The following is a 25,285-nucleotide window of genomic DNA, read 5'->3' as shown; positions in this document are numbered from 1 at the left end:
CCGACAGACAAGCCCACACCGACAGGCCGCGAAACGTCGCTTTTTTTCAATCGTCCCGTTGTTTGCCACAGCTAACAAGCAAGCCCCCCCCCCCACCCCCCCATAGTCAGTGTTTTGTCATGTGTTTTGCAGAAAGGCTGGGGAAGGATAGTCTGTTAACACCCTCTTGCATTATCCCTAAAGCGAACACACACCCGCCTTCAACTAAACTCACCATGTACTGTATACTGAAACATGTATGCACTCACTGCTGCCGTGTAAGTCGCTTTGGATAAGAACATCAGATAAATGCCATAGAGCAGTGGTTGTCAAACTTCTCCTCGGGGACCCCCAGCCACTCCACATGTTTGATCTGTTCCACCACCACCAGCACACCTGATTCAACTAATCAAGTACAGAGTGATTATGGTTTGTACTTGATTAGTTGAATCAGGTGTGCTGGTGGTGGAACAGATCAAACATGTGGAGTGGCTGGCTGAGGGTCCCCGAGGAGAGGGTTGAGAACCACTGCTATATAGTATACAGAGTGTTCAGTTGGACTGCTGTGTAGAGTATCATAGCTGCTGGTAGCATGGTAACAGGACTCCCTTCTAAAGACCTCTTTACTGATTGGAGGGGTGATGACAGTTCGTTCAGAGTTCTCCAGCATCGTGCGTCTTCACGTCTCCTGGGCTTGGTGGCTCCGCCTCTGACGCCTTCGTCCCCATGTCCGCCTTCCACACCTCCTTCAGACAGTCTGAGGGAGAGAGAGAAGGAACAAGCATCAAGTCTCTGTCTCAGTGGAAACACGTATGCTGCACTGTGTGTGTGTCTGTGTACTAGGGGTGGGCATCGACGATCGATAATTGATCGATAAGGATCTTGGTCGATCACAAAATAAAACATTTGGTCGATCACAAATTTTTTTTTTTTTTTTTTTGTGATCGACCAAATGTTTTATTTTGTGATCGACCAAGATCCTTATCGATCAATTATCGATCGTCGATGCCCACCCCTACTGTGTACGCCAGTTCAATGAATAATAACCAGCGATTTTATTTAAAAGTGCCTTTCTCAAACGCTAAAGAGAGAGAGAAGCTTTAAAGAAGACGATAAACAACAACAAGAAACACAACAAAGAAAAGGGCCGCTATGGGGGAGAGTGTCAGGCAAGGCAAGGCAAGTTTATTTGTATAGCACATTTCATACAAGAGGGGCAATTCAAAGTGCTTTACATATAGCATTAAAAAAATACAGAAAAAGTATTAAGTTAAGAGAGTAAGAAAAAGAAATGTTTGATACGGCATCTGTGTTCAACCGCTATCCTGGCCCATACAGTGTGTGAGATCGCAGTGTAAAATGACACATTTGCAAACACATTTAGCTCATATTTGCAGCTAAGTTATAGCGCTTGAATTATGGATCAAAAAAATCATAACTGCTGCAGGTATAAAAAGTAAAAAAAAAAGATAAAAGATAAAAGATAGCCCCGCGGTGGTGTAGCGGTCTACGCACTGGCCGCTAGTGCATGCTGCCCACCGGGGCCGGGGTTCGTATCCCAGCTCGCCAGATCCAGATATGGCCGAGGCACACGGGAAGCGGCATATTGGCCGGCCGCTTCCGAGGGGGGTATAGGAGTATTTCTGGACTAGGATCCGTCGCGCAACACCGCCCCCTGGGTGCCGGAATAACGGTACTGGGCTCGAGGAGCCAGTCAGCCTAGTCTGCCTGGCGCCCTCCTCTGGGACTGCCGGCCACGGGGTCGTGCGGCGGATCCCATGCAATAGGCAGGGGATAATTGGATGCTAAGTTGGGTTAAATTGGCTACCAAATTGGGTGAAAAAGGGATAAAATCTGAAAAAAAAAAAAAAAAAAAAAAAAAAAAAGATAAAAGATAATAGTTAATGGATAAAAGGCATAGATAGAGTGTTAGTGTTTAACCATAACTGCTGCAGAACATGAAGGTTTTTATCTTAGATTGAAATATTTTAAGGGTTTGGGCCTGTTTGATTTCTTCAGGGAGTTTGTTCCAGGAGCATGCGGCAGCGTGACTGAAAACTGCTGCACCGTGTTTTGTTTTCACTCTCGTAATGATTAGCTGATTAGTCTCAGCGGACCTTAGGGGCCTTGCTGGAATACAGGGTGGCTATAGGGTGGGAGGAGGTCTGATATGAATATAGGGAGGGAGGAGGTCTGATATGAATATAGGGTGAGAGGAGATCTGATATGAATATAGGGTGGGAGGAGATCTGATATGAATATAGGGAGGGAGGAGATCTGATATGAATATAGGGTAGGAGGAGATCTGATATGAATATAGGGAGGGAGATCTGATATGAATATAGGGAGGGAGGAGATCTGATATTAATATAGGGTGAGGAGATCTGATATGAATATAGGGTGGGAGGACATCTGATATGAATATAGGGTGGGAGATCTGATATGAATATAGGGAGGGAGGAGGTCTGATATGAATATAGGGTGGGAGATCTGATATGAATATAGGGTGGGAGGAGATCTGATATGAATATAGGGTGGGAGGAGATCTGATATGAATATAGGGAGGGAGGAGGTCTGATATGAATATAGGGAGGGAGGAGGTCTGATATGAATATAGGGAGGGAGGAGGTCTGATATGAATATAGGGAGGGTGGAGGTCTGATATGAATACAGGGTGGGAGGAGGTCTGATATGAATATAGGGTGGGAGGAGGTCTGATATGAATATAGGGATGGAGGAGGTCTGATATGAATATAGGGAGGGAGGAGATCTGATATGAATATAGGGAGGGAGGAGGTCTGATATGAATATAGGGAGGGAGGAGGTCTGATATGAATATAGGGAGGGAGGAGGTCTGATATGAATATAGGGTGGGAGGAGATCTGATATGAATATAGGGAGGGAGGAGATCTGGTATGAATATAGGGAGGGAGGAGATCTGATATGAATATAGGGAGGGAGGAGATCTGGTATGAATATAGGGAGGGAGGAGATCTGATATGAATACAGGGTGGGAGGAGATCTGATATGAATATAGGGAGGGAGGAGATCTGGTATGAATATAGGGAGGGAGGAGATCTGATATGAATATAGGGTGGGAGGAGATCTGATATGAATATAGGGAGGGAGGAGATCTGGTATGAATATAGGGAGGGAGGAGGTCTGATATGAATATAGGGAGGGAGGAGATCTGGTATGAATATAGGGAGGGAGGAGATCTGATATGAATACAGGGTGGGAGGAGATCTGATATGAATACAGGGTGAGAGGAGATCTGATATGAATATAGGGAGGGAGGAGGTCTGATATGAATATAGGGAGGGAGGAGATCTGGTATGAATATACGCTGGGAGGAGATCTGATTTAGTGATTTGTCAGGACGCGTGCCATGCCGTAGGAAGGCGGGTCTGAACAGATCCGTCTTGAGTTTAAATTGGGAGTGTGTGTTTCTATGTCTCTCACCCTCTTCTGGAGTTTAAATTGGGAGTCTGTTTCTCTCACCCTGTTTGAGTTTAAATTGGGAGTGTGTGTGTGTCTCTCACCCTGAGTGTGTGTGTGTGTGTGTGTGTGTCTCTCACCCTGAGTGTGTCTATGTCTCTCACCCTGAGTGTGTGTGTGTGTGTCTCACCCTGAGTGTGTGTGTGTGTCTCTCACCCTGAGTGTGTGTCTGTGTCTCTCACCCTGAGTGTGTGTGTGTGTGTGTGTGTGTGTGTCTCTCACCCTCAGTGTGTGTGTGTCTCTCACCCTGAGTGTGTGTGTGTGTCTCTCACCCTCAGTGTGTGTCTGTGTCTCTCACCCTCAGTGTGTGTCTGTGTCTCTCACCCTGAGTGTGTGTGTGTGTCTCACCCTGAGTGTGTCTATGTCTCTCACCCTGAGTGTGTGTGTGTGTCTCTCACCCTCAGTGTGTGTCTGTGTCTCTCACCCTGAGTGTGTGTGTCTCTCACCCTGAGTGTGTGTGTGTCTCTCACCCTGAGTGTGTGTGTGTCTCTCACCCTGAGTGTGTGTGTGTCTCTCACCCTGAGTGTGTGTCTGTGTCTCTCACCCTGAGTGTGTGTCTGTGTCTCTCACCCTGAGTGTGTGTGTGTGTGTGTCTCTCACCCTGAGTGTGTGTGTGTGTCTCTCACCCTGAGTGTGTGTCTGTGTCTCTCACCCTGAGTGTGTGTCTGTGTCTCTCACCCTGAGTGTGTGTGTGTCTCTCACCCTGAGTGTGTGTGTGTGTGTGTGTGTGTGTGTGTCTCTCACCCTGAGTGTGTGTGTGTCTCTCACCCTGAGTGTGTGTGTGTCTCTCACCCTGAGTGTGTGTGTGTGTGGGTGTGTGTGTCTCTCACCCTGAGTGTGTGTGTGTCTCTCACCCTGAGTGTGTGTCTGTGTGTGTGTGTGTGTGTCTCTCAGCCTGAGTGTGTGTGTGTGTCTCACCCTGAGAGTGTGTGTGTGTGTGTGTGTGTGTGTGTGTGTGTGTGTGTGTGTGTCTGTCACCCTGAGTGTGTGTGTGTGCGTGTGTGTGTGTGTCTCACCCTGAGTGTGTGTGTGTGTGTGTGTCTCTCACCCTGAGTGTGTGTGTGTGTGTCTCACCCTGAGTGTGTGTGTGTGTGTGTGTCTCTCACCCTGAGTGTGTGTGTGTGTGTCTCACCCTGAGTGTGTGTGTGTGTGTGTGTCTCACCCTGAGTGTGTGTGTGTGTCTCACCCTGAGTGTGTGTGTGTGTGTGTGTCTCACCCTGAGTGTGTGTGTGTGTGTCTCACCCTGTTCGGAGCTGTCCAGGACGTGGGTCTGACACAGGAAGCGCTCCAGCCTCTCCTCCTGGTGTCTGAAGTACCAGTCCTCCACCACCTCCTCATACAGCTCCAGCATGGTCTCACACTGACAGAGGAACAACATTCATATCACACTGAACTTCTGAATGGACTGTTGCCTAGTAACCTGAACACAAACATGTCGTCTAATTAACGGTCATTTAGTAGAACGTCTGTGCGGCGGAGTGATACATATAGTTAAAAGTCCCAGTGCTGTTATACTGTATATCGTAACTCATGGAATGCCTCTTGTCCAATCAAATTACTTGGTCGGAACTTACTGTTGTATAAATGTTCGTATTCTTATATCACTATTTGCACTTCGGGTTGGATGCTAAACTGCATTTCGTTGTATTGTACTTGTACTCTGCGATGACAATAAAGTTGAATCTAATCTCATCTAATTCAAGTTTCAAGTTTTAATGTTAGGTCACATTACACAACGGTGTAAGAGAGTACAATTCTAAAGGGCTCTGCACACAGCGTGCGATTTCTGTTGCGCATCAACGTTCCATTTTGAAGTTTGAATGGAAGTCTATGAGAACATCGCATTTACCCACACACGGCCCCGATTTTAATCGCACGGCGAACATTCGATTCCATTCATTTTGAATGGGACAAAGCACACGGCGTGCGAGTTTTGTCGCACTGCTTTGTCCCATTCAAAATGAATGGAATCGAATGTTCGCCGTGCGATTAAAATCGGGGCCGTGTGTGGGTAAATGCGATGTTCTCATAGACTTCCATTCAAACTTCAAAATGGAACGTTGACGCGCAACAGAAATCGCACGCTGTGTGCAGAGCCCTTTAGGCTTCGGTTCCTGACATTGCGGCACAAGACGATAAGGCAACAGGCATAACTCAAGATAAAAAAAAGTGACAATAGTACAAGTGACAGGATAAGACAGGATACAATCAGCAGTATAAATAGCAGATAAAATAGATAGTTCAAGTGGCTGTGAGCTTAAGGTTTAGGTAGTCCATATACATGGGGTGTGCTTGGGGATGATAGTAAATGTCTACAGTGGGCTTGTTTATGCTGTTGGTTAGCCTGGGGGAAGTAGCTGCTGGTTAGCCTCTGAGTTTTGGCCCTGAGGCTCCGGAAGAGGCCTCGTCTTTTGGACGGCATCGGTTCAGACTGTGGTTTAGGGGGGGGGGGGGGGGGGGGGGCTGGGATCTTTGATGATCCTCCAGGCTTTGCTGACACACCGTTTGTCGTATATATCCTGGATGGAGGGAAGCTCCAATCTACTGATGCTCTCGGCAGTCCACACCTCCCTCTGTAGCACTTGGGGGCAGTGCAGTAACATCTAACATCAAGCACGCACACGCACCTGTATGCACACACACACACACACACAGACACAGACACACACACAGACACAGACACAGACACAGACACACACACACACACAGACACAGACACACACACAGACACAGACACAGACACAGACACAGACACAGACACACTCACACTCACACTCACACACACACAGCGTGTTGGGTTACGTACCTGTTTCTTCATGTCAGACACCTCCACCGAGGGCTCGTCCCACATCTCGAAGGGCAGCCCCAGCTCCACCTTCACACCCTTGTTCACCAGGTTCTTCAGCGTGGCCATGGTCTGACTGGTGCCCTGGTGACACACACACACACACACACACACACACACACACACACACACACGTCTTATTGTCTAAAACCTCTCAGTCATTCCTTAGAGAGACAAATATGCCCTCACAGGAACAACAACATGTCTTTAGAGCTACTAATTACCCTTTGGGAAGACCTAAGGTAATGTAACCGTCTCCTGAGGTACTATTTCAATTAAGTCAGATATAACAGGATTCTGAGTCTTAACTGTTGATGGTGGACTGACTAACTCTTCTTGTTTATTTATAGATCAGATAAGATACACAAGTGTATGTAACTGTAATTGTATGTCCCCAGAAAAGTATAAACCCTTATACAAACAAAATACAAAGGACAACAATTCAACTCTTCTAAAGTGATCTGATTAGCTTAGAGCCCATCACTCAAACCAACCAAGACCAGTTCCACAGCATTTTCTCAACAATACAAAATAATGAACTGTAACAAGAAAATGACAAAATTTAACTATTATCTAATATCTAATATATATCTATATTAACTATAATTAACAACATATTATCACTAACAAAAGAAAATACACTCTTTCGGTTTCTGTTTACATTTTTTTTTTACATTTTTCAGGTCTCTACATAATCTAACCATGACTCAAGGTAAGCAGAGGTATTTAAGCACCTTGGCGTATCGTAGACTCCCGGGTCTCTCTGCGTGGACGCTGTACTGCAGGATCCCCTCGCAGATGTTGTCCACCGCCTCCGTCAGGCGCATCTCCCTAAGGACATGTTTACAAAAGTCTTTGACCTGAAGCTTCACACACACCCAGTCCACAGCATCAGTGTCATACAGTCATATCCCCCCTGACCCCTGACCCTGACCAGAGGTGACTTACGAGGTGATGTATTTGATCTTGTATTTGATCTTACGAGGTGATGTATTTGATCTTGTATTTGATCTTACGAGGTGATGTATTTGATCTTGTATTTGATCTTACGAGGTGATGTATTTGATCTTGTATTTGATCTTACGAGGTGATGTATTTGATCTTACGAGGTGATGTATTTGATCTTACGAGGTGATGTATTTGATCTTACGAGGTGATGTATTTGATCTTACGAGGTGATGTATTTGATCTTACGAGGTGATGTATTTGATCTTACGAGGTGATGTATTTGATCTTACGAGGTGATGTATTTGATCTTACGAGGTGATGTATTTGATCTTACGAGGTGTTGTATTTGATCTTGCGCCGGCGTGTGCCCGTGTCCAGCACCTCCCCCAGCTCCAGGACCTCCTTGGAGCGGCCGGACTTCTCCAGGGCCGCCTGCAACTCCACCGTCAGGAACTTACACACTGGGGGGGGGGGGAACACATAGCCTAATTGATTGCGCGCACACCCGCACACACATTATGATAGGAGAGAGCAAAGGAGAGGAGGAGTGACCAGGACAGGAGAGCGGAGGAGAGAGGAGTTGAGGAGGAGAGAGGAGGAGATTAGGAGTGACCAGGATAGGAGAGAGGGGGAGAGAGCAGAGGAGATGAGGAGGAGAGAGGAGATGAGGAGGAGATTAGGAGTGACCAGGATAGGAGAGAGCAGAGGAGATGAGGAGGAGAGAGGAGATGAGGAGGAGAGAGGAGGAGGGTTTTACTCCTGCTGCTGAAAATAGAAACATACTAACGCAGTTGAATGAGAAGTCAGATTGCACTCTTTCTGTTTATTTTCATGTTATGTAGTGAAAGCCTATGCACCTTACCGGAACCTTTTGGTAGAACACAGTGTCTCACATTAATTTTACTCTGAAATAACCCCCCCCCTCCCTCCCAACGAAGCGTGGACTGGGCTCAAGTGAAATGTGGACTTGGCTGGTTTCAACACTTCAGGACATCGCAGACAGAGACTGCAGACAGACAGAGAGACAGACAGACAGAGACCGCAGACAGACAGAGAGACAGACAGACAGACAGAGAGACAGAGAGACAGGGGGACAGAGAGACAGAAAGACAGACAGAGAGACAGACAGACAGACAGACAGAGAGACACAGATAGAAACAATAGTTTCCCTAATCCCACTTCAGGACATCGCAGACAGAGAGACTGCAGACAGACAGAAACACAGACAGATACCGCAGAGAGACAGAGAGACAGACAGAGAGATAGACAGACAGACAGAGAGACAGACAGACAGAGAGACAGACAGACAGACAGAGAGACAGACAGAGAGACATACAGAGTCAGACAGAGACTGCAGACAGACAGACAGACATACAGAGACCGCAGACAGACAGACAGACAGAGAGACAGACAGACAGACAGACAGAGACTGCAGACAGACAGACAGACAGAGAGACAGACAGACAGACAGTGAGACATACAGACAGACAGAGAGACACACAGACAGACAGAGAGACAGACAGACAGACAGACAGGCAGACAGAGACTGCAGACAGAGAGACAGACAGACAGACAGAGACCGCAGACAGACAGACAGACAGACAGAGAGACAGACAGACAGACAGAGAGACATACAGACAGAGACTGCAGACAGACAGACAGACAGACAGACAGACAGGGAGAGAGAGACAGACAGACAGACAGAGAGACAGAGAGACAGACAGACAGACAGACAGACAGACAGAGAGACAGACAGACAGAGACTGCAGACAGACAGAGACAGACAGACAGACAGAGACCGCAGACAGACAGACAGACAGACAGACAGACAGACAGAGAGACAGAGAGACAGAGAGACATACATACATACAGACAGACAGACAGACAGACAGACAGACAGAGAGACAGAGAGACAGGGAGAGAGACAGACAGACAGACAGACAGACAGAGAGACAGAGAGACAGGGAGAGAGACAGACAGACAGACAGGGAGGGAGAGAGACAGACAGACAGACAGACAGACAGAGAGACAGACAGACAGACAGAGACTGCAGACAGACAGAGACAGACAGACAGACAGACAGACAGACAGACAGAGAGACAGAGAGACAGAGATATAAACAATAGTTGCATCGCAGCATGGAAATCCCTCTGCAGGTCAGATAAATCAGATAAATCTCTTACCTTCGCATTTATTGGGCAGCCTCTCGTCCTGGTCTGCTAAAGCGAAGCTGCAGAAACAAAGGAAACTCAGCAGGAGAACCTCCATGACCACTTGTGGTCTAATTAAACGACTACAACTACCGCCACATCCACATCTCTGGAATACGACTGCAAGTCAATGGAAACACGCATGCGCACTGCTGTTGTCGACGCTTCCCAAAAGGAGCGGAAGGAGATCGTGCTGAGTCGATTAAGGACGTCTAATCGATACACGTAACATCGATAATTTCCAGTTAAAGTAAGCTGCAGTATATTCCGCAATATTCATATAATAGGCGCATTGTCCGTTGAATAAACATACTTGTGTCAATAAGCTTATTTTGGTCATCATTCTCACTCATTCGTTTGTAGGTTTTAAATTGTTTAATTGCATAATACATTTCATATATAAAAAGAATAATACAAAACAGTTATAATAATTCTTTGTATTTCGTATTTTCACTTCTGGGTCTTTTTAAATGGTTGATGGTGAGATTGTGCTCGACGGTTTGGGCCGTAGACCTATTACCTGTTGTCAGTATCACCCTGTTATGATTTAGAGCTACTATTTATACAACAGATGATTTGATTAATGATTGGCACATGGGTATCCCAGTCCCTGGCATACTGGCAGCATACATTATGTTTGACAGTAGGATGTGAGAGATAGGAGAGAGTTCAGGTGGATTGAAAGGGATGCTGCGAAGCTAAACAAACTGGTGAAGAAGGCCAGCTCTGTGGTGGGGACCGGGCTGGACAGCCTAGAGGTGGTGGCAGAACAGAGGATGGGGAAAAAACTGGCGGCCATGCTGGCCAATCCCTCCCACCCGATGTACTGCGAGCTGGCGGGGATGAGGAGCAAGTTCAGCCACAGATTTGTTCTCCCCCGTCAAAGTACAAAAAGATTTGGACAGTCCTTTGTTCCAGCTGCACTCCGACTCTACAACCAGGCCCTGCAGGGTGGGGGAGACCTGGAGCTGAGAGGCCGTTAAGACTGCTACTTGGACTACATGCACTTGAGCACTTTATCTTGCACTTATTGAGCCTGCACTGTTTTATCTATTTATCTGTTTTTATCTATTTATTTATTGAATGTTTTCTGTCTGCCCTAACTAAGCTGTTTGACAACAAAATTTCCCCATTGGGGACAATAAAGGTTTTCATCATCATCATCATCATCAAAGAGAGAGTGAAGGTATTATGGGATGGATAGATTGATAAGCAAAGGTGGGTATCTTTTATGAAAGATAAATGACAGAGATACAGTAGTGAATGGTGTCTTGCTGGTTGTCTTACTGCAGTGGTGGACTCCGGCTGTTTGAAGTTTTTCAACTGTGGGGGCACATGGTCAAGTTTAGACCATTGGAGGGGCACCAATAGGGCACCAAAAGGGCATTTTTGACACTCAAAAGGGCACTTAAGACAGACGCTTAAGTCGCCCCCCCTGCCCCCTCCCTGAGTCCGCCAGTGTCTTACTGTGCAAACATATTTCACCTAATGCTTCCAATCCCTCCAACTCAAGACTCTGTTCTACAATGGATGTCTGACCATGACACAGAATGACCTGGATATTCAAGAAGCATCATTTGTGGGAGACACAAGTCTTGTCTCATACTAGCATGTCATCAAAAAAGTATGTTGATATTGTGTGCTACTTGCCTATGGTTATATTCAGGTAATATAATGTTGTCCGTCAATAATATAATGTTGTCCTGAAATAAGTATTACAATGTAATAATCGTTAGATCTTTAGTTTGGTGTTTTGTTGTGAAGGGGTTAAGGCAGAGGAGGTGGGGCGGGGGGGAGGAGGGGAGGAGGGGAGGAGGAGAGGTGGGGAGGAGGGGACTCAGGTGTCAGGAGACACGCGCTTAATGACAACATTGAGAGAGAGAGAGAGAGGTGAAAGAAGCAAAGACCAAAAAGAGGGAGGGTACGAGAGGTAAAGTGTGAATGAAGGCAGTAAGGGCTTCTATGAGATGTCAAGAGAGAGAGAGAGAGAGAGAGAGAGAGAGAGAGAGAGAGAGAGAGAGAGAGAGAGGGAGAGAGGGAGAGAGAGGGAGAGACAAGGTCTTAGATAGACAGAGTAACTTCAGCCATTTGGGACGAGAGGGTTCAGGAAGAGGACACTGGAGAGGAGCAGACCCAGCAGTAAGAGAGACGACACACACACTCTCTCTCTCTCTCTCTCTCTCTCTCTCTCTCTCTCTCTCTCTCTCTCTCTCTCTCTCTCTCTCTCTCACACACACACACACACACACGCGCACACACACACACACACACACACACACACACTCACACACACTCTCTCTCTCTCTCTCACTCACACACACACACATTCTCTCTCTCTCACTCACACACACACACACACACACGCTCTCTCTCTCTCACTCACACACACACACACACACTCTCTCTCTCTCTCTCTCGCACACACACACACTCGTTCTCTCTCTCTCTCTCTCTCTCTCTCTCTCACGCACACACACACACACACACACACACACACACACACACACACACACACACACACACACACATGTATGTGTGCTTTGGGTCTCTCCTTGCATGGATTCTTACTCAAACTTGATAGTTGTGGATTCAGGTGCTGAATTTGATGTGGAAACAATCTTCAGTTGGTTTGTTTCTGCTTTTCCCCTGTGTAGTTTCTGGATATCTGGGTTTTAAACGTGTAGGTTAGAGGACAAAGTGTGTTCCTTAATGGCTGAACACATTAGCACGTCTGAAGAAAAGTTGTGGTTCTGCCCAGTGTGAAGCTACGGCAGTGTTGCTAACTGTGTTAAGTGACAGAGCAGCAGGGTGGAATCTATTGTCTGTCTGCAGGATAGAGTTACAGCTCACACAGCCTACACACACACACACACACACACACACACACACACACACACACACACACACACAGCCTACACGGGGCTACTGATGTTACCCTGGTCAGTCAGGGTTACGTACACACTAATGCTCACACACACACACAAACACACACATACACACGTACACACACGTACACAGACACAGAGACAGACACAGACACAAACACAGACACAGACACAGACACACACACACACACACACATGCAGCACAACATGTGCTGCATGTGTGTGTGTGTGTGTGTGTGTGTGTGTGTGTGTGTGTGTGTGCTGCATGTGTGTGTGTGTGTGTGTGTGTGTGTGTGTGTGTGCATTAGTGACATAGTCACATGGTCACACAGATGCTGTTACATATGGAGCGCACTTCGACACTTCACAAGTCATAAGAAACGTCACTCGTGTCAGGACTACTCACACACACAAGCTGTAGAAACCGACAACAGACAAGCACATCGATTAACAGGTGTGTAATTACAAATATTTAATAACTGGGGGGAAAAAAGTGTATTTGTATGTTTTTAACTGAACCTTCATTTGAACCAGAAAAGGAAGAAAACAAACTGCATCTTTTTCCAGAAGATCAAGACCTGTCCAGAAGAGAGGGGTGCCACTATAAAACACTGGGATAGGGGGGGGGGTCTATAATTCATTAGAAAAACGTACAGCTTGTCAGCGTGCCGAGAGTGGTTGCCTTGGCGACAGAGAAGACAGACAGGAGCAACAGAAGAGATACAACACACCTGTTGTCCACCACCGCCTGTCTCTGGTCCAGCCTATAGAGACTATGACTGTCAGCTCTGAGAGGGTTTCTTGACAACAAACAATCAAAAGAGACGTCCTCATGAACGGGAGCAGACAGAGGGAGCAGCGTTGATGACTAGGAGGGACCGTTCTGACGGGACGGACGGACCTGCTGAGCTCCAGGAAACCTCAGGAACAGGTACCTGCCTTAGATACTATACTACTATACTACTACTACTATACTACTATACTACTACTACTAGCAGAAGAGTTCATATAACTCCTATTTTAGAGACTCTACACTGGCTTCATGTTAAGAATAGATTTTATTCAGAATAGATTTCAAGATCCTTCTGCTTGTTTATAAAGCTCTCACTGGCACAGCACCAGAATATCTGAAAGACCTTTTGCTGAGCATATCAGCCCAATAGAGCTCTCAGGTCTTCTGCTAGCATATCAGCCCAATAGAGCTCTCAGGTCTTCTGACGCTGGTTTTCTCTGTGTACCACATGTACAAAAGAAGAGGTTTGGTGAGGCTGCATTCTCATTTTATGCTCCAGATTGTGTCTCACTGCCAGTTTACATTAGGGATGCAACCTCAGCAAGTCAAGACTAAAAACCCATCTTTTTAATATTGCCTACTAAATAATTAAATGATGATTATATAATGATTGGAACACTTTGAGGTGCAATGTTTGCAGGAAAAGTGCTCTACAAATACAATTATTATTATTAATATTATTATTATTATTATTATTATTATTATTACTACTACCGGTACTACTATACTACAATACGATTTGTTCCATTGGGGAATGTGTTTGTATGTGTACATGCTCATAGCATGTCATCAGGACACGATGACAGAAGTTATTTACCGTACTTTGTCTTGCAAATATAATGCATTTTCTTACTGATTTATTTAAATTACTTGGTTCATGGTTTCTTCCTGATTACTAAATGACGCTCTTATAGACAGACATGTGTGTGTACCCTAACCCTAACCCTATCAGCCCTGCAGAATATCACATCTATTCTGCTTTTGACTGGTAACTTTCTATCGATATGTCAACTTAAGGAGCTGTTGATGTGTAAAAGTGAGATTGTCCTGTACTGAGATTAGCCAGTGTGGCGCCTGCAGGCCCAGGCACATGCGTGTGTTTGTGTTTGTGTTACTGTTCTCCCCTGCGCTGCTGGAGACCTTCACACAGCGGCTCCTGGCATACAGGCTGACACAGAATCGCCCAGCTCACACACGCTGACGCAGACACACACACACACACACACGCTGACGCAGACACCCACACACACACACACACACAGACACACACACACACACACACACACACACACACACACACACGCTGACGCAGATACCCTGCCCACTGGCCTGAGAACCCCTTGGCAGAGGCTCGCTATAATGACTAAAATGGCAGCCTCCCCTCGTACTGTACCCAGGGCCGGTCCTCGGCATAGGTGAACTAGGCGGTCGCCTAGGGCGCCAAATGCCTAGAGGGCGCCAAATGCCCCCCCCAAAAATGAATAATAATAATAATTTTACATTTAACATTTACATTTACATTTTTGGCATTTAGCAGACGCCTTATTCCAAAGCGACTTACAATCAATACATTTGAATACTAAGCATGTGAATCAGCAGTCCACTATTCGTTGAAGGAAGAGTACTCTAGCTCGGGCCCGGGGCCACTGATAGAAGGAAAAACCTTCTCCCTATTATCGCCTTCTACAATTATTATTATTTATTTATTTTTATTACTGGAGAAACTGAGAAACAGTACAAGGGGGGCAGTAGAAGTTCTTAGGGACACAGTAAAGGGGAAAGCGGGTGTCTTTAGGAGACGTAGTGGTGAGGGACGGAAGATGTCTCAGGAGGAGCAGTTAAGATGTAACCTGAAGAGATGGGTCTTCAGTCTACGACGGAAGATGGGTAGTGACTCTGCCGTTCTGACAGTCGTGGGGAGCTCATTCCACCAGCGGGGAGCCAGTGTTGTGAAGAGACGTGATCGGGCAGCCCGACTGCTGTGTAGAGGAGGTGGGGCCAGTCGGCCAGCCGAGGTGGAGGAACGGAGTGAGCGGGCACGGGTTTGGGGGGTTACCATTTCCTTCAGGTAGGCAGGGGCTGTCCCTTTAGCTGCCTGGTATGCAAGCACCAGGGTCTTGAATCTGATGCGAGCTGCTATCGGGAGCCAGTGCAGGGTGCGAAGGAGAGGGGTGACATGCGAGTATTTGGGGAGGTTGAATACCAGCCGGGCAGCAGCATTCTGGATGAGCTGCAGAGGTCTAATGGCTGAAGCGGGGAGCCCAGCCAGGAGTACATTGCAGTAATCCAGGCGGGAGATGACCAGTGCCTGGGTCAAGAGTTGCGCTGCCTCTCTGGTAAGGAATGGTCGTATCCTTCTGATGTTGTAGAGGAGGAATCTGCAGGAGCGAGCCGTTGCTGCAATGTTCTCCGCACAGGATAGTCGGTTATCCAGGATCACTCCAAGGTTCTTGGCTGTCAGGGAGGGGGTTACAGTAGAGTTCTCCACTGTGATGGAGAAGTCTTGGAGAGGGCAGGCTTTCCCGGGGATGAAGAGGAGCTCGGTCTTGTTAAGATTGAGCTTGAGATGGTGGTCAGCCATCCAAGTTGAAATGTCAGCGAGACATGCTGAGATACGGGTTGCCACGTGTACATCAGACGGGGGGAAGGACAGGAAGAGTTGAGTGTCGTCTGCGTAGCTGTGGTAGGAGAGCCCATGTGAAGAGATTACCGAGCCAAGAGACTTGGTGTAGAGGGAGAAGAGTAGGGGCCCTAGGACGGAACCCTGGGGAACTCCAGTGGAGAGGGTTCGTGGAGAAGATAGCGATTCTCTCCAGGTCACCTGGTAGGAGCGGCCCGCCAGGTAGGAAGAAAACCAGGAGTGTGCGGTGCCAGAGATGCCCAGGTCTGAGAGGATGGAGAGAAGGATCTGGTGATTGACTGTGTTGAAGGCAGCAGACAGGTCAAGGAGAATGAGAACAGAGGAGAGGGAGGAAGCTTGGGCAGAGTGGAGGGCTTCCGTGACAGCAAGGAGCGCAGTCTCAGTGGAATGCCCAGCCTTGAAGCCGGATTGGTGGGGGTCTAAGTGATCCATCTTCCGGAGATAGTCAGTCAGTTGTTTAGATGCCGCGCGTTCAAGGGTTTTGGAAGGGAAGGAGAAAAGGGATACCGGTCTGTAATTGTGGACAGATGATGGGTCAAGGGTAGGTTTCTTGAGGAGAGGCTTGACTCTGACTATTTTGAAGGCCGCTGGGACAGATCCAGTGGATAGGGAGGAGTTGATTAGGGTGGTAAGGTAAGGAAGGATGTCGGCGGAAATGGATTGGAGAAGAGGGGAGGGGATGGGGTCAAGAGGGCATGTGGTTGCCCGCTTTGATGTGATAAGTGTGAGAATCTCATCGGGGGAGAGGGGGGAAAAAGATGACAATCCAGAGATCGAGTGTCGAGGGGAGAGTTTGGAAGGGGTGTTAGCATTGTTAGTGGGAACGGTGTTAGCATTGTTAGTGGGAGGAGGGAGCGGTGGGGGGAGAAAGGTGCTGCTGATGTCGTCCACCTTTTTTTCAAAGTAGGTGACAAAGTCATCGGCGGACAGGGAGGAAGGAGGAGGGGGAGGAGGTGGATTAAGGAGTGAAGAGAAAGTGGAGAACAGTTTTCTAGGATTAGAGGCAGAAGAATGCATTTTTGAATGATAGTAGGATGTTTTAGCAGCTGATGCCGAGGAGGCGTAGTTGGCAAGGAGAGAGTGATAGAGGTTAAGGTCATCAGAAAGGCCAGTTTTTCTCCATTTCCTCTCAGCTGCTCTGAGCTCTAGTCTACAAGCATGTAGCGTTTCAGAGAGCCAGGGAGCTCGAGGAGAGGATCGAGCTGGCTTCAAGGTTAGTGGACAGAGGGTGTCGAAGGATGAGGTGAGAGCGGACAGGAGGGTTGAGGATGCCGCATCAGTGGATAGAAGGGAGAAGGATTCGACAGAGGGTAGGGGGGATAGGACAGAAGAAGAGAGGGCGCTGGGGGACAGGGTACGTAGGTTACGACGAGAGGGTCTTAAGTGGTTAGAGGCTGAGAGGGAAGAGGAAGTTTTGAGGGGAAGGGAGAAGGATATAAATTGGTGATCAGAAACTGGAAGAGGGGTAACGGTAAGGTTGGAAGTGTGGGAAGATCTGGTGAAGACAAGGTCGAGCTGATTGCCTGCCTTATGAGTCGGAGGAGAGGGGGACAGGGTAAGGCCGAAGGAGAGGAGAAGGTCAAGTACTCCAGATGAGAGAAGCTTCTCAGATTGGAAATTGAAGTCACCTAGTAGTACGAGCGGAGTGCTATCATCAGGGAAAGAGCTGAGAAGGCCATCCATCTCGCCTAGGAAGTCACCGAGTTGGCCTGGGGGGCGATAGATGACAACAATGTGGAGTTTGACCGGGGAAGAGACAAAAGCAGCATGAAATTCAAAGTAGGATGTAGACAAGTGTGCCAGGGGAAGGACAGTGTGTGACCACTTGGGCGAGATGAGGAGTCCTGTGCCTCCCCCTCGGCCAGAGGGTCTAGGGGAATGAGAAAAGGAGTAGGCGGCAGAGAGGGCTGCCGGTGTAGCTGTGTTTTCTGGTGTGATCCAGGTTTCAGTGAGAGCAAGGAAATTGAGGGCCATAAGAGATGCATAAGCTGAGATAGCGTCAGCTTTCCGGACCGCCGACTGGCAATTCCAGAGACCGCCTGCGGTGATAAAGTCATGGTCAGTAGAAAGAGGTGGGTAGATGAGATTGGAAGGTTTGCGAGGGGGGATGTAGCATCTAGGTGTCCTCCTGAGTGTCAGAAGAACAGGGATAGGGAGAAAGCACATTGTGGCAAAAGTCTGTAGAGGGGAAGAGGGCTAAGGAACCAACAGAACTAGGAGTAGCTAAGCGCACTCAGTAGACCGGAGTGACTTGAGAAGACAGCAGCAACACTACAAACAACTGGAAGAGAAGGTACTTAGTATCCTGGCTTCCGGCTTTCTCTCAGGCCTTCCTCGATGGACTCCCACAGATAGACTCCCGTCTTGTTGTCATGAGTCTTAGTGTCAGGAGGCTGTCGCTCTCAGACAGGCCAGATATTATGGAGACTCAGTAATTGCTAACAACTAGCAGGCTTGTAGCCCCTCCCCTCCCACTTTAAATAATGTTGTCTCTATGAATTTCATGTCTCTATGAAAATATGTCTCAGCCTACTGTCTATTTTTGTCTTGAAACCATTGTTGTCCATATTTTTACAGTTGAATGTGTGGGTGGTGATGAGGCAGTACTGGTGGCTTAATGCGGTGGTGGTGGTGGTGGCGCCCCTAAAATTTGAGGGGAGGGGGGGGGGGGCATCAAATCATACTCTCGCCTAGGGCACCTAAATGCCTAGGACCGGCCCTGACTGTATCCCCCCCCCCTCCTCCTGATGCTCCCTGACCCCCCGACTCCCTCAGCCAACCAGATCCGTTAACCCTCGCTAGTCCATTATTATTATTATTTATTTATTTTTCCAAGTGTGCCAGTCCCACTCATATTTTTCATTGTATTGGACAGATACAGTGAAGACAGACAGGAAAGTAAGGAGAAGAAGAGAGAGAGAGGGAGAGAGGGCATGTCAGCAGGGTATGGGCCGGATTCGAACCCATGCCGACATCGGCATATGTGTATGACCTATGAAGATGTCATTTGTTCATATCAATAGATGTATATGATCATTGTCTATATTTGTGAAATTAATTGACCCTCTCCCCTCCTCTCATTCCCCCTCATCTCTCTCTCCTCCTCTCTCCTCCTCTCTCCTCCTCTCCTCCTCTCTCCTCCTCTCTCCTCCTCTCCTCCTCTCTCTCCTCCTCTCTCCTCCTCTCTCCTCCTCTCTCCTCCTCTCCTCCTCTCTCCTCCTCTCCTCCTCTCTCCTCCTCTCTCCTCCTCCTCTCTCCTCCTCTCCTCCTCTCTCCTCCTCCTCTCTCCTCCTCTCCTTCTCTCTCCCCCTCTCTCCTCCTCTCTCTCCTCCTCTCTCCTCCCCTCTCCTCCTCTCTCCTCTCTCTCCTCCTCCTCTCCTCTCTCTCCTCCTCTCTCTCCTCCTCTCTCCTCTCTCTCCTCCTCTCTCTCCTCCTCTCTCCTCCTCTCCTCCTCTCTCCTCCTCTCTCCTCCTCTCTCTCCTCCCCTCTCCTCCTCTCTCCTCCTCTCTCCTCTCTCTCCTCCTCTCTCTCCTCCTCTCTCCTCCTCTCCTCCTCTCTCCTCCTCTCTCCCCCTCCTCTCTCCTCCTCTCTCCTCCTCTCTCTCCTCCTCTCTCCTCCTCTCTCCTCCTCTCCTCCTCTCTCCTCCTCTCTCCTCCTCTCTCTCCTCCTCTCCTCCTCTCCCCCTCCTCAGCATGCCAAGGAGGGTGAGTGCGTTCCAGGGGCAGAGCTACCACGAGCTGAAGCGGGCGTGTCGGAGGCGGGGGGTGCTGTTCCAGGACCCCTTCTTCCCCCCCTCCGCCCAGTCACTGTTCTACAAACGAGCCCCGCCTCCGGGACTCACGTGGAAGAGACCCAGGGTGAGAGGAACCCCAAATTGCTCCCAGTGAGCGGGCCGGCGCCTTGCATGGTAGCTTGCCGCCATTGGTGTGTGAATGTGTGTGTGTGAATGGGTGAATGAGAGGCCGTTGTAAAGTGCTTTGGATAAAGTCAGTCTAAGGGCCTAAGATGAGACACTAGATTGACTTGAGGGTAACAGCTGGACTGACAGAAGGAGACAGAGAAGCAGGAGACAGACAGACAGACCGTGGATGGATGGAAATGGATAGAGCTGAGTTTGTCATAAACAGAAAAAAGTACATCCATCACTCACTCTCTGTCTACACACACACACACATATACAAACACAGACACACACACACACGCACACACACGTATGTACGCATACGCACACGCACACACACACACACACGCGCACACACACACACGTATGTACGCACACGCACACACGCACACGCACACACACACACACATGCACACACACACACACACACACACACACACATTTTAAATGCTTTATTTATGTCCACATACAAAGTACAATTCTAAAGGACATAAATACTAACAGTGCATTTTGACATCCTGGAAACAATTTGTTACAGTAATGCTGAGCCAACAACCAGTTCTGCCACACACAGGATGTTATTCGCACAAGACCAGTGGGTTGATCAATACTAAAAGACAGACAGTATCCCGCTCATGGGTACAGGAAGCACCGCCTTCTCCATATTGAGCGGCTACCAATAATAGCGGATATTGAGCAGTATTTTGCTAACTGTTTGGCCCTTCTCTTAGGAAGACCAGCCATATGAAGGCCTCTAACAACAGACTTATGAACATGGCCCAGGCTGCCAAATATAATAATAATATCTGTAGCCCAGTTGTGATATGGCCTGCTCCAGCTGTTGGTATTTTAAGATTTTGGTTAAAAAGGCTTCCTTCCACACACACACACACACACACACACACACACACACACACACGACACACACACACACACACACACACACATGCCCTTTCCTCAGTGTGAGGGACACACCCAGTTCGGCCCTGTCTAATTCCAGACCCAGTTCGGGCCTGTCTAATTCCAGACCCAGTTCGGGCCTGTCTAATTTCAGTAGTCGCCCTATCAGCAAGTTATATTCCCGTTGTGTTTAATTAAAGCTGTTTCTAATGGGAGAGGCGTCAGGGCAGGGTAACCCTAGCCTGGGAGAGTGTGGACGGCGCGTGTGCTGACTTGAACTGGGATATATAATAAAAGCAACACCTGACAGAAATAGCGTACGTTTATGACGGAGCGTGTCGGCCAGTCCAGGCCATGCTGGGTGGAGCATTTACTGAGCGTTAGATATTAGCTGTATTTCTGCCTCTACTGCTTAGGCTGCTGCTCACTATGAGACGACTACAAAGGGTTAACGGTATTGTGTTCCTAATGATCTGCCCAGGTATGTCGAGCACGCGTCCCCCGGAGTCGAATGATAGGCCGACATCTGTCACCTCTCTGCACACACACACACACACACACACACGCGCACACACTCACACAACTACATACACACACACACAACCACATACACACAGGAGTGCGCGCACACACACGCGTGCCGCACGCACACACACACACACACACTCACACAACCACATACACACACACACACACTCACACACACACACACACACACACACAGGAGTGCTTGGACACTTTGAACTTCTCCTTTAGAGCTATCATAACTGTTCCAAAACCTGTCACCTTCATACCTTATACTGCTCTGAATATAAACATGATATCATATAAGGTTCATAACTTTTCTAAAGTGACATGTGTACATGTTATGACCTGTGCATGTGTGTGTGTGTGTGTGTGTGTGTCTGTGTGTGTGTGTGTGTGTCTGTGTGTGTGTGTGTGTGTGTGTGTGTGTGTCTGTGTGTGTGTGTGTGTGTGTGTGTGTGTGTGTGTGTGTGTGTGTGTGTGTCTGTGTCTGTGTCTGTGTGTGTGTGTGTGTGTGTGTGTGTGTGTGTGTGTGTGTGCGTGTGTGTGTGTGCGTGTGTGTGTGTGTGTATGAGTGATCTCTGGGCTCTGCTGTTATCTGATACTGTCAAAACTAAGATCAACAACCTCAAGTGGACAGGATCTGTCTCTTCTACACAGCCCTCAGTGCCCAGACATGAGAGTGAAAGGAACGTCGTCTGGATCCACCCCTGTGGCCTGACCTATGACCCCTGTGGCCTGACCTATGACCCCGGCAACATGTCGTCAAGCTAAACTAATTACTGTCATAGTTTACTTCAGTATGTAGTGTTGATTGATTCCAAAACATGTTAGAGTATATACCTCTCTATGTCTCTCTCTCTCTCTCTGTGTCTCTCTCTCTTTCAATCTTTCTCTCTGTCTCTGTCTCTCTCTCTCTCTGTGTCTCTCACTCTGTCTCTCTCTCACTCTCTCTCTCTCTCTGTCTCTCTCCGTCTCTCTCTGTCTCTGTCTCTCTCTCTCTCCCTCTCTCTCTCTCTCTGCCTCTCTCTCTCTCTCTCACTCTCTCTCACTACTCTCTCTCTCTCTGTGTCTCTCTCACTCTCTCTCTCACTCTCTCTCTCTCTCTCTCAGGAGCTGTGTAAGGACCCTCGGCTCTTTGTGGATGGCATCAGCACGCGGGACTTGCACCAGGGCAGTCTGGGTAACTGCTGGATGGTGGCGGCTACGTCTTGTCTGGCTTCAGAGCCGTCGCTGTGGAAGAAGGTGAGAGGCCAAGGGCCTGGTAGTTAATATTGCACATCTGTGACACGTTCTAGTGTTTTGGTCCGCATGTCGGCAACCAATCAAAATGTTCGGACTTTTGAAACACGGAAATACATACGTGAGTAATCCCAACTGCTACCTAGTTAACTAGAACACTACTTTACACTGTTAGCAGGCTCACAAAACAAGCTGTGTTAGTTGATTAGTGATTAGCGAGTCATTGGTTTTCAACAACGCGGAAATGCATTCACATTTTTCAAAAGAAAAGTCTGATCATTAATGTAGTAGATTAGTATATAGCAGACTAATCTACCTATTCTCAGTCATGCGCACTGTATGTCCCTTACGACATTCCGTACTTTGAAGCTTCCCAGTGAGGTCACACTTACTTTGAGTCTGTGTCCGTGCATCCTTCATTAAGAATATAAAAATTAAATCGGCCAACTTGTGGACCAAAACTCTATAACGTGTCACTGCTTTACATTTGGGACAACACAAACTCGTTCAGTGAAACTCCTCCCACCCTCTCAAACCCCTCCCACCCTCTCAAACCCCTCCCACCCTCTCAAACTCCTCCCACCCTCTCAAACTCCTCCCACCCTCTCAAACCCCTCCCACCCTCTCAAACTCCTCCCACCCTCTCAAACCCCTCCAACTCCTCCCCCTCTCTCAAACCCCTCCCACCCTCTCAAACTCCTCCCACCCTCTCCAACTCCTCCCACCCTCTCAAACCCCTCCCACCCTCTCAAACTCCTCCCACCCTCTCAAACCCCTCCAACTCCTCCCACCCTCTCAAACCTCTCAAACCCCTCCCACCCTCTCAAACCTCTCAAACCCCTCCCACCCTCTCAAACCCCTCCCACCCTCTCAAACACCTCCCACCCTCTCAAACCTCTCAAACACCTCCCACCCTCTCAAACCCCTCAAACCCCTCCCACCCTCTCAAACCCCTCAAACCCCTCCCACCCTCTCAAACCCCTCAAACTCCTCCCACCCTCTCAAACCCCTCCCACCCTCTCAAACCCCTCCCACCCTCTTAAACCCTCCTCCTCCCCTCAGGTGATCCCTGACCACGCAGAGCAGGAGTGGCATCCCAAGCGTCCGGATCTCTACGCCGGAATCTTCCACTTCCGCTTCTGGCGTCTGGGCGTCTGGACGGACGTGGTGGTGGACGACCGCCTGCCGGTCAGCGAGGACGGAGCCCTGCTGTTTTGCCGCTCCGCCACGCCCCGGGAGTTCTGGAGCGCTCTGCTAGAGAAGGCCTACGCCAAGTAAGTACTGGACCCTGCTAGAGAAGGCCTACGCCTAGTAAGTACTGGAGCCCTGCTAGAGAAGGCCTACGCCTAGTAAGTTCTGCTAGAGAAGGCCTACGCCAAGTAAGTTCTGCTAGAGAAGGCCTACGCCTAGTAAGTTCTGCTAGAGAAGGCCTACGCCTAGTAAGTTCTGGACCCTGCTAGAGAAGGCCTACACCTAGTAAGTTCTGCTAGAGAAGGCCTACGCCTAGTAAGTTCTGCTAGAGAAGGCCTACGCCAAGTAAGTTCTGCTAGAGAAGGCCTACGCCTAGTAAGTTCTGTTAGAGAAGGCCTACGCCTAGTAAGTTCTGCTAGAGAAGGCCTACGCCTAGTAAGTTCTATTAGAGAAGGCCTACGCCTAGTAAGTTCTACTAGAGAAGGCCTACGTCTAGTAAGTTCTGCTAGAGAAGGCCTACGCCTAGTAAGTTCTGGACCCTGCTAGAGAAGGCCTACGCCTAGTAAGTACTGCTAGAGAAGGCCTACGCCTAGTAAGTACTGCTAGAGAAGGCCTACGCCTAGTAAGTACTGCTAGAGAAGGCCTACGCCTAGTAAGTTCTGCTAGAGAAGGCCTACGCCAAGTAAGTTCTGCTAGAGAAGGCCTACGCCTAGTAAGTTCTGCTAGAGAAGGCCTATGCCTAGTAAGTTCTGCTAGAGAAGGCCTACGCCTAGTAAGTACTGCTAGAGAAGGCCTACGCCTAGTAAGTACTGCTAGAGAAGGCCTACGCCTAGTAAGTTCTGCTAGAGAAGGCCTACGCCAAGTAAGTTCTGCTAGAGAAGGCCTACGCCAAGTAAGTTCTGCTAGAGAAGGCCTACGCCTAGTAAGTACTGCTAGAGAAGGCCTACGCCAAGTAAGTTCTGCTAAAGAAGGCCTACGCCTAGTAAGTTCTGCTAGAGAAGGCCTACGCCAAGTAAGTACTGCTAGAGAAGGCCTACGCCTAGTAAGTACTGCTAGAGAAGGCCTACGCCTAGTAAGTTCTGCTAGAGAAGGCCTACGCCAAGTAAGTTCTGCTAGAGAAGGCCTACATCTAGTAAGTTCTGCTAGAGAAGGCCTACGCCTAGTAAGTTCCACTAGAGAAGGCCTACGCCTAGTAAGTTCTGCTAGAGAAGGCCTACGCCTAGTAAGTTCTACTAGAGAAGGCCTACGCCAAGTAAGTTCTGCTAAAGAAGGCCTACGCCTAGTGAGAGACACCCTCTGGTCTTACATTTGTATGTTTTTGGCATTTAGCAGACGCCTGACTGACAGTCAATACATTTGACTAAGCCAGTGAATCATCAATCCACCAGTTGTAGCAGGAAGAGTAATCTAGCTCAGGCCAGGGGCCATAGGCAGTCGTCGTGATAGAAACAGTTTCCATAGACACTGGAGAAACAGTACAAGGGGGGGAAATAGAAGTCTTAGGAGAAGTCTTAGGAGACACAGTATTGGGGAAAAGCAGGTGTCTCAGGAGACCCAGTGCTGGGGGGTAGGAGCAGTTAAGGTGTAACCAGGTCTTCAGTCTCCGACGGAAGATGGGTAGTGACTCTGCAGTTCCGACAGCCGTGGGAAGCTCGTTCCACCAGCGGGGAGCCAGTGTAGTGAAGAGACGTGATCGGGCAGCTCGACTGCCTTGTTAGCGTAGAGGT

The 25,285-nt window shown here is 48.4% G+C and overlaps 2 protein-coding genes across 3 annotated transcripts in view; one reads left to right on the top strand and one right to left on the bottom strand.

Moving 5' to 3' along the window:
• Positions 1 to 485: 485 nt before the first annotated feature.
• cnpy4 (canopy FGF signaling regulator 4) lies at positions 486 to 9,570 on the bottom strand. The gene is made up of 6 exons (XM_080543762.1): positions 9,454 to 9,570; positions 7,605 to 7,731; positions 7,057 to 7,153; positions 6,284 to 6,406; positions 4,720 to 4,837; positions 486 to 736 (listed from the first exon to the last, which is right to left on the bottom strand). Exons 1-6 carry the CDS (start codon positions 9,536 to 9,538, stop codon positions 633 to 635), a joined length of 654 nt encoding a protein of 217 aa, XP_080399888.1. The 5' UTR covers positions 9,539 to 9,570; the 3' UTR covers positions 486 to 632.
• A 9,921-nt stretch (positions 9,571 to 19,491) lies between these two features.
• LOC308169287 (calpain-5) overlaps positions 19,492 to 25,285 on the top strand; it is a gene marked incomplete at both ends in the record, with an annotated part of 28,413 nt that continues 22,619 nt past the window's right edge. For both annotated transcript variants that reach the window (XM_080543967.1, XM_080543966.1), the window contains 3 exons: positions 19,492 to 19,656; positions 22,239 to 22,370; positions 23,430 to 23,641. In XM_080543967.1, the coding sequence (XP_080400093.1) occupies positions 19,492 to 19,656; positions 22,239 to 22,370; positions 23,430 to 23,641 (509 nt within the window). The remainder of the gene's footprint in view (positions 19,657 to 22,238; positions 22,371 to 23,429; positions 23,642 to 25,285) is intronic.

Source organism: Nansenia antarctica (genome assembly GCF_963989245.1).
Source record: "Nansenia antarctica genome assembly, chromosome: 13".
Taxonomy (NCBI): Eukaryota; Metazoa; Chordata; class Actinopteri; order Argentiniformes; family Microstomatidae; genus Nansenia; species Nansenia antarctica.
This window is presented reverse-complemented; position numbering and strand designations above follow the sequence as displayed.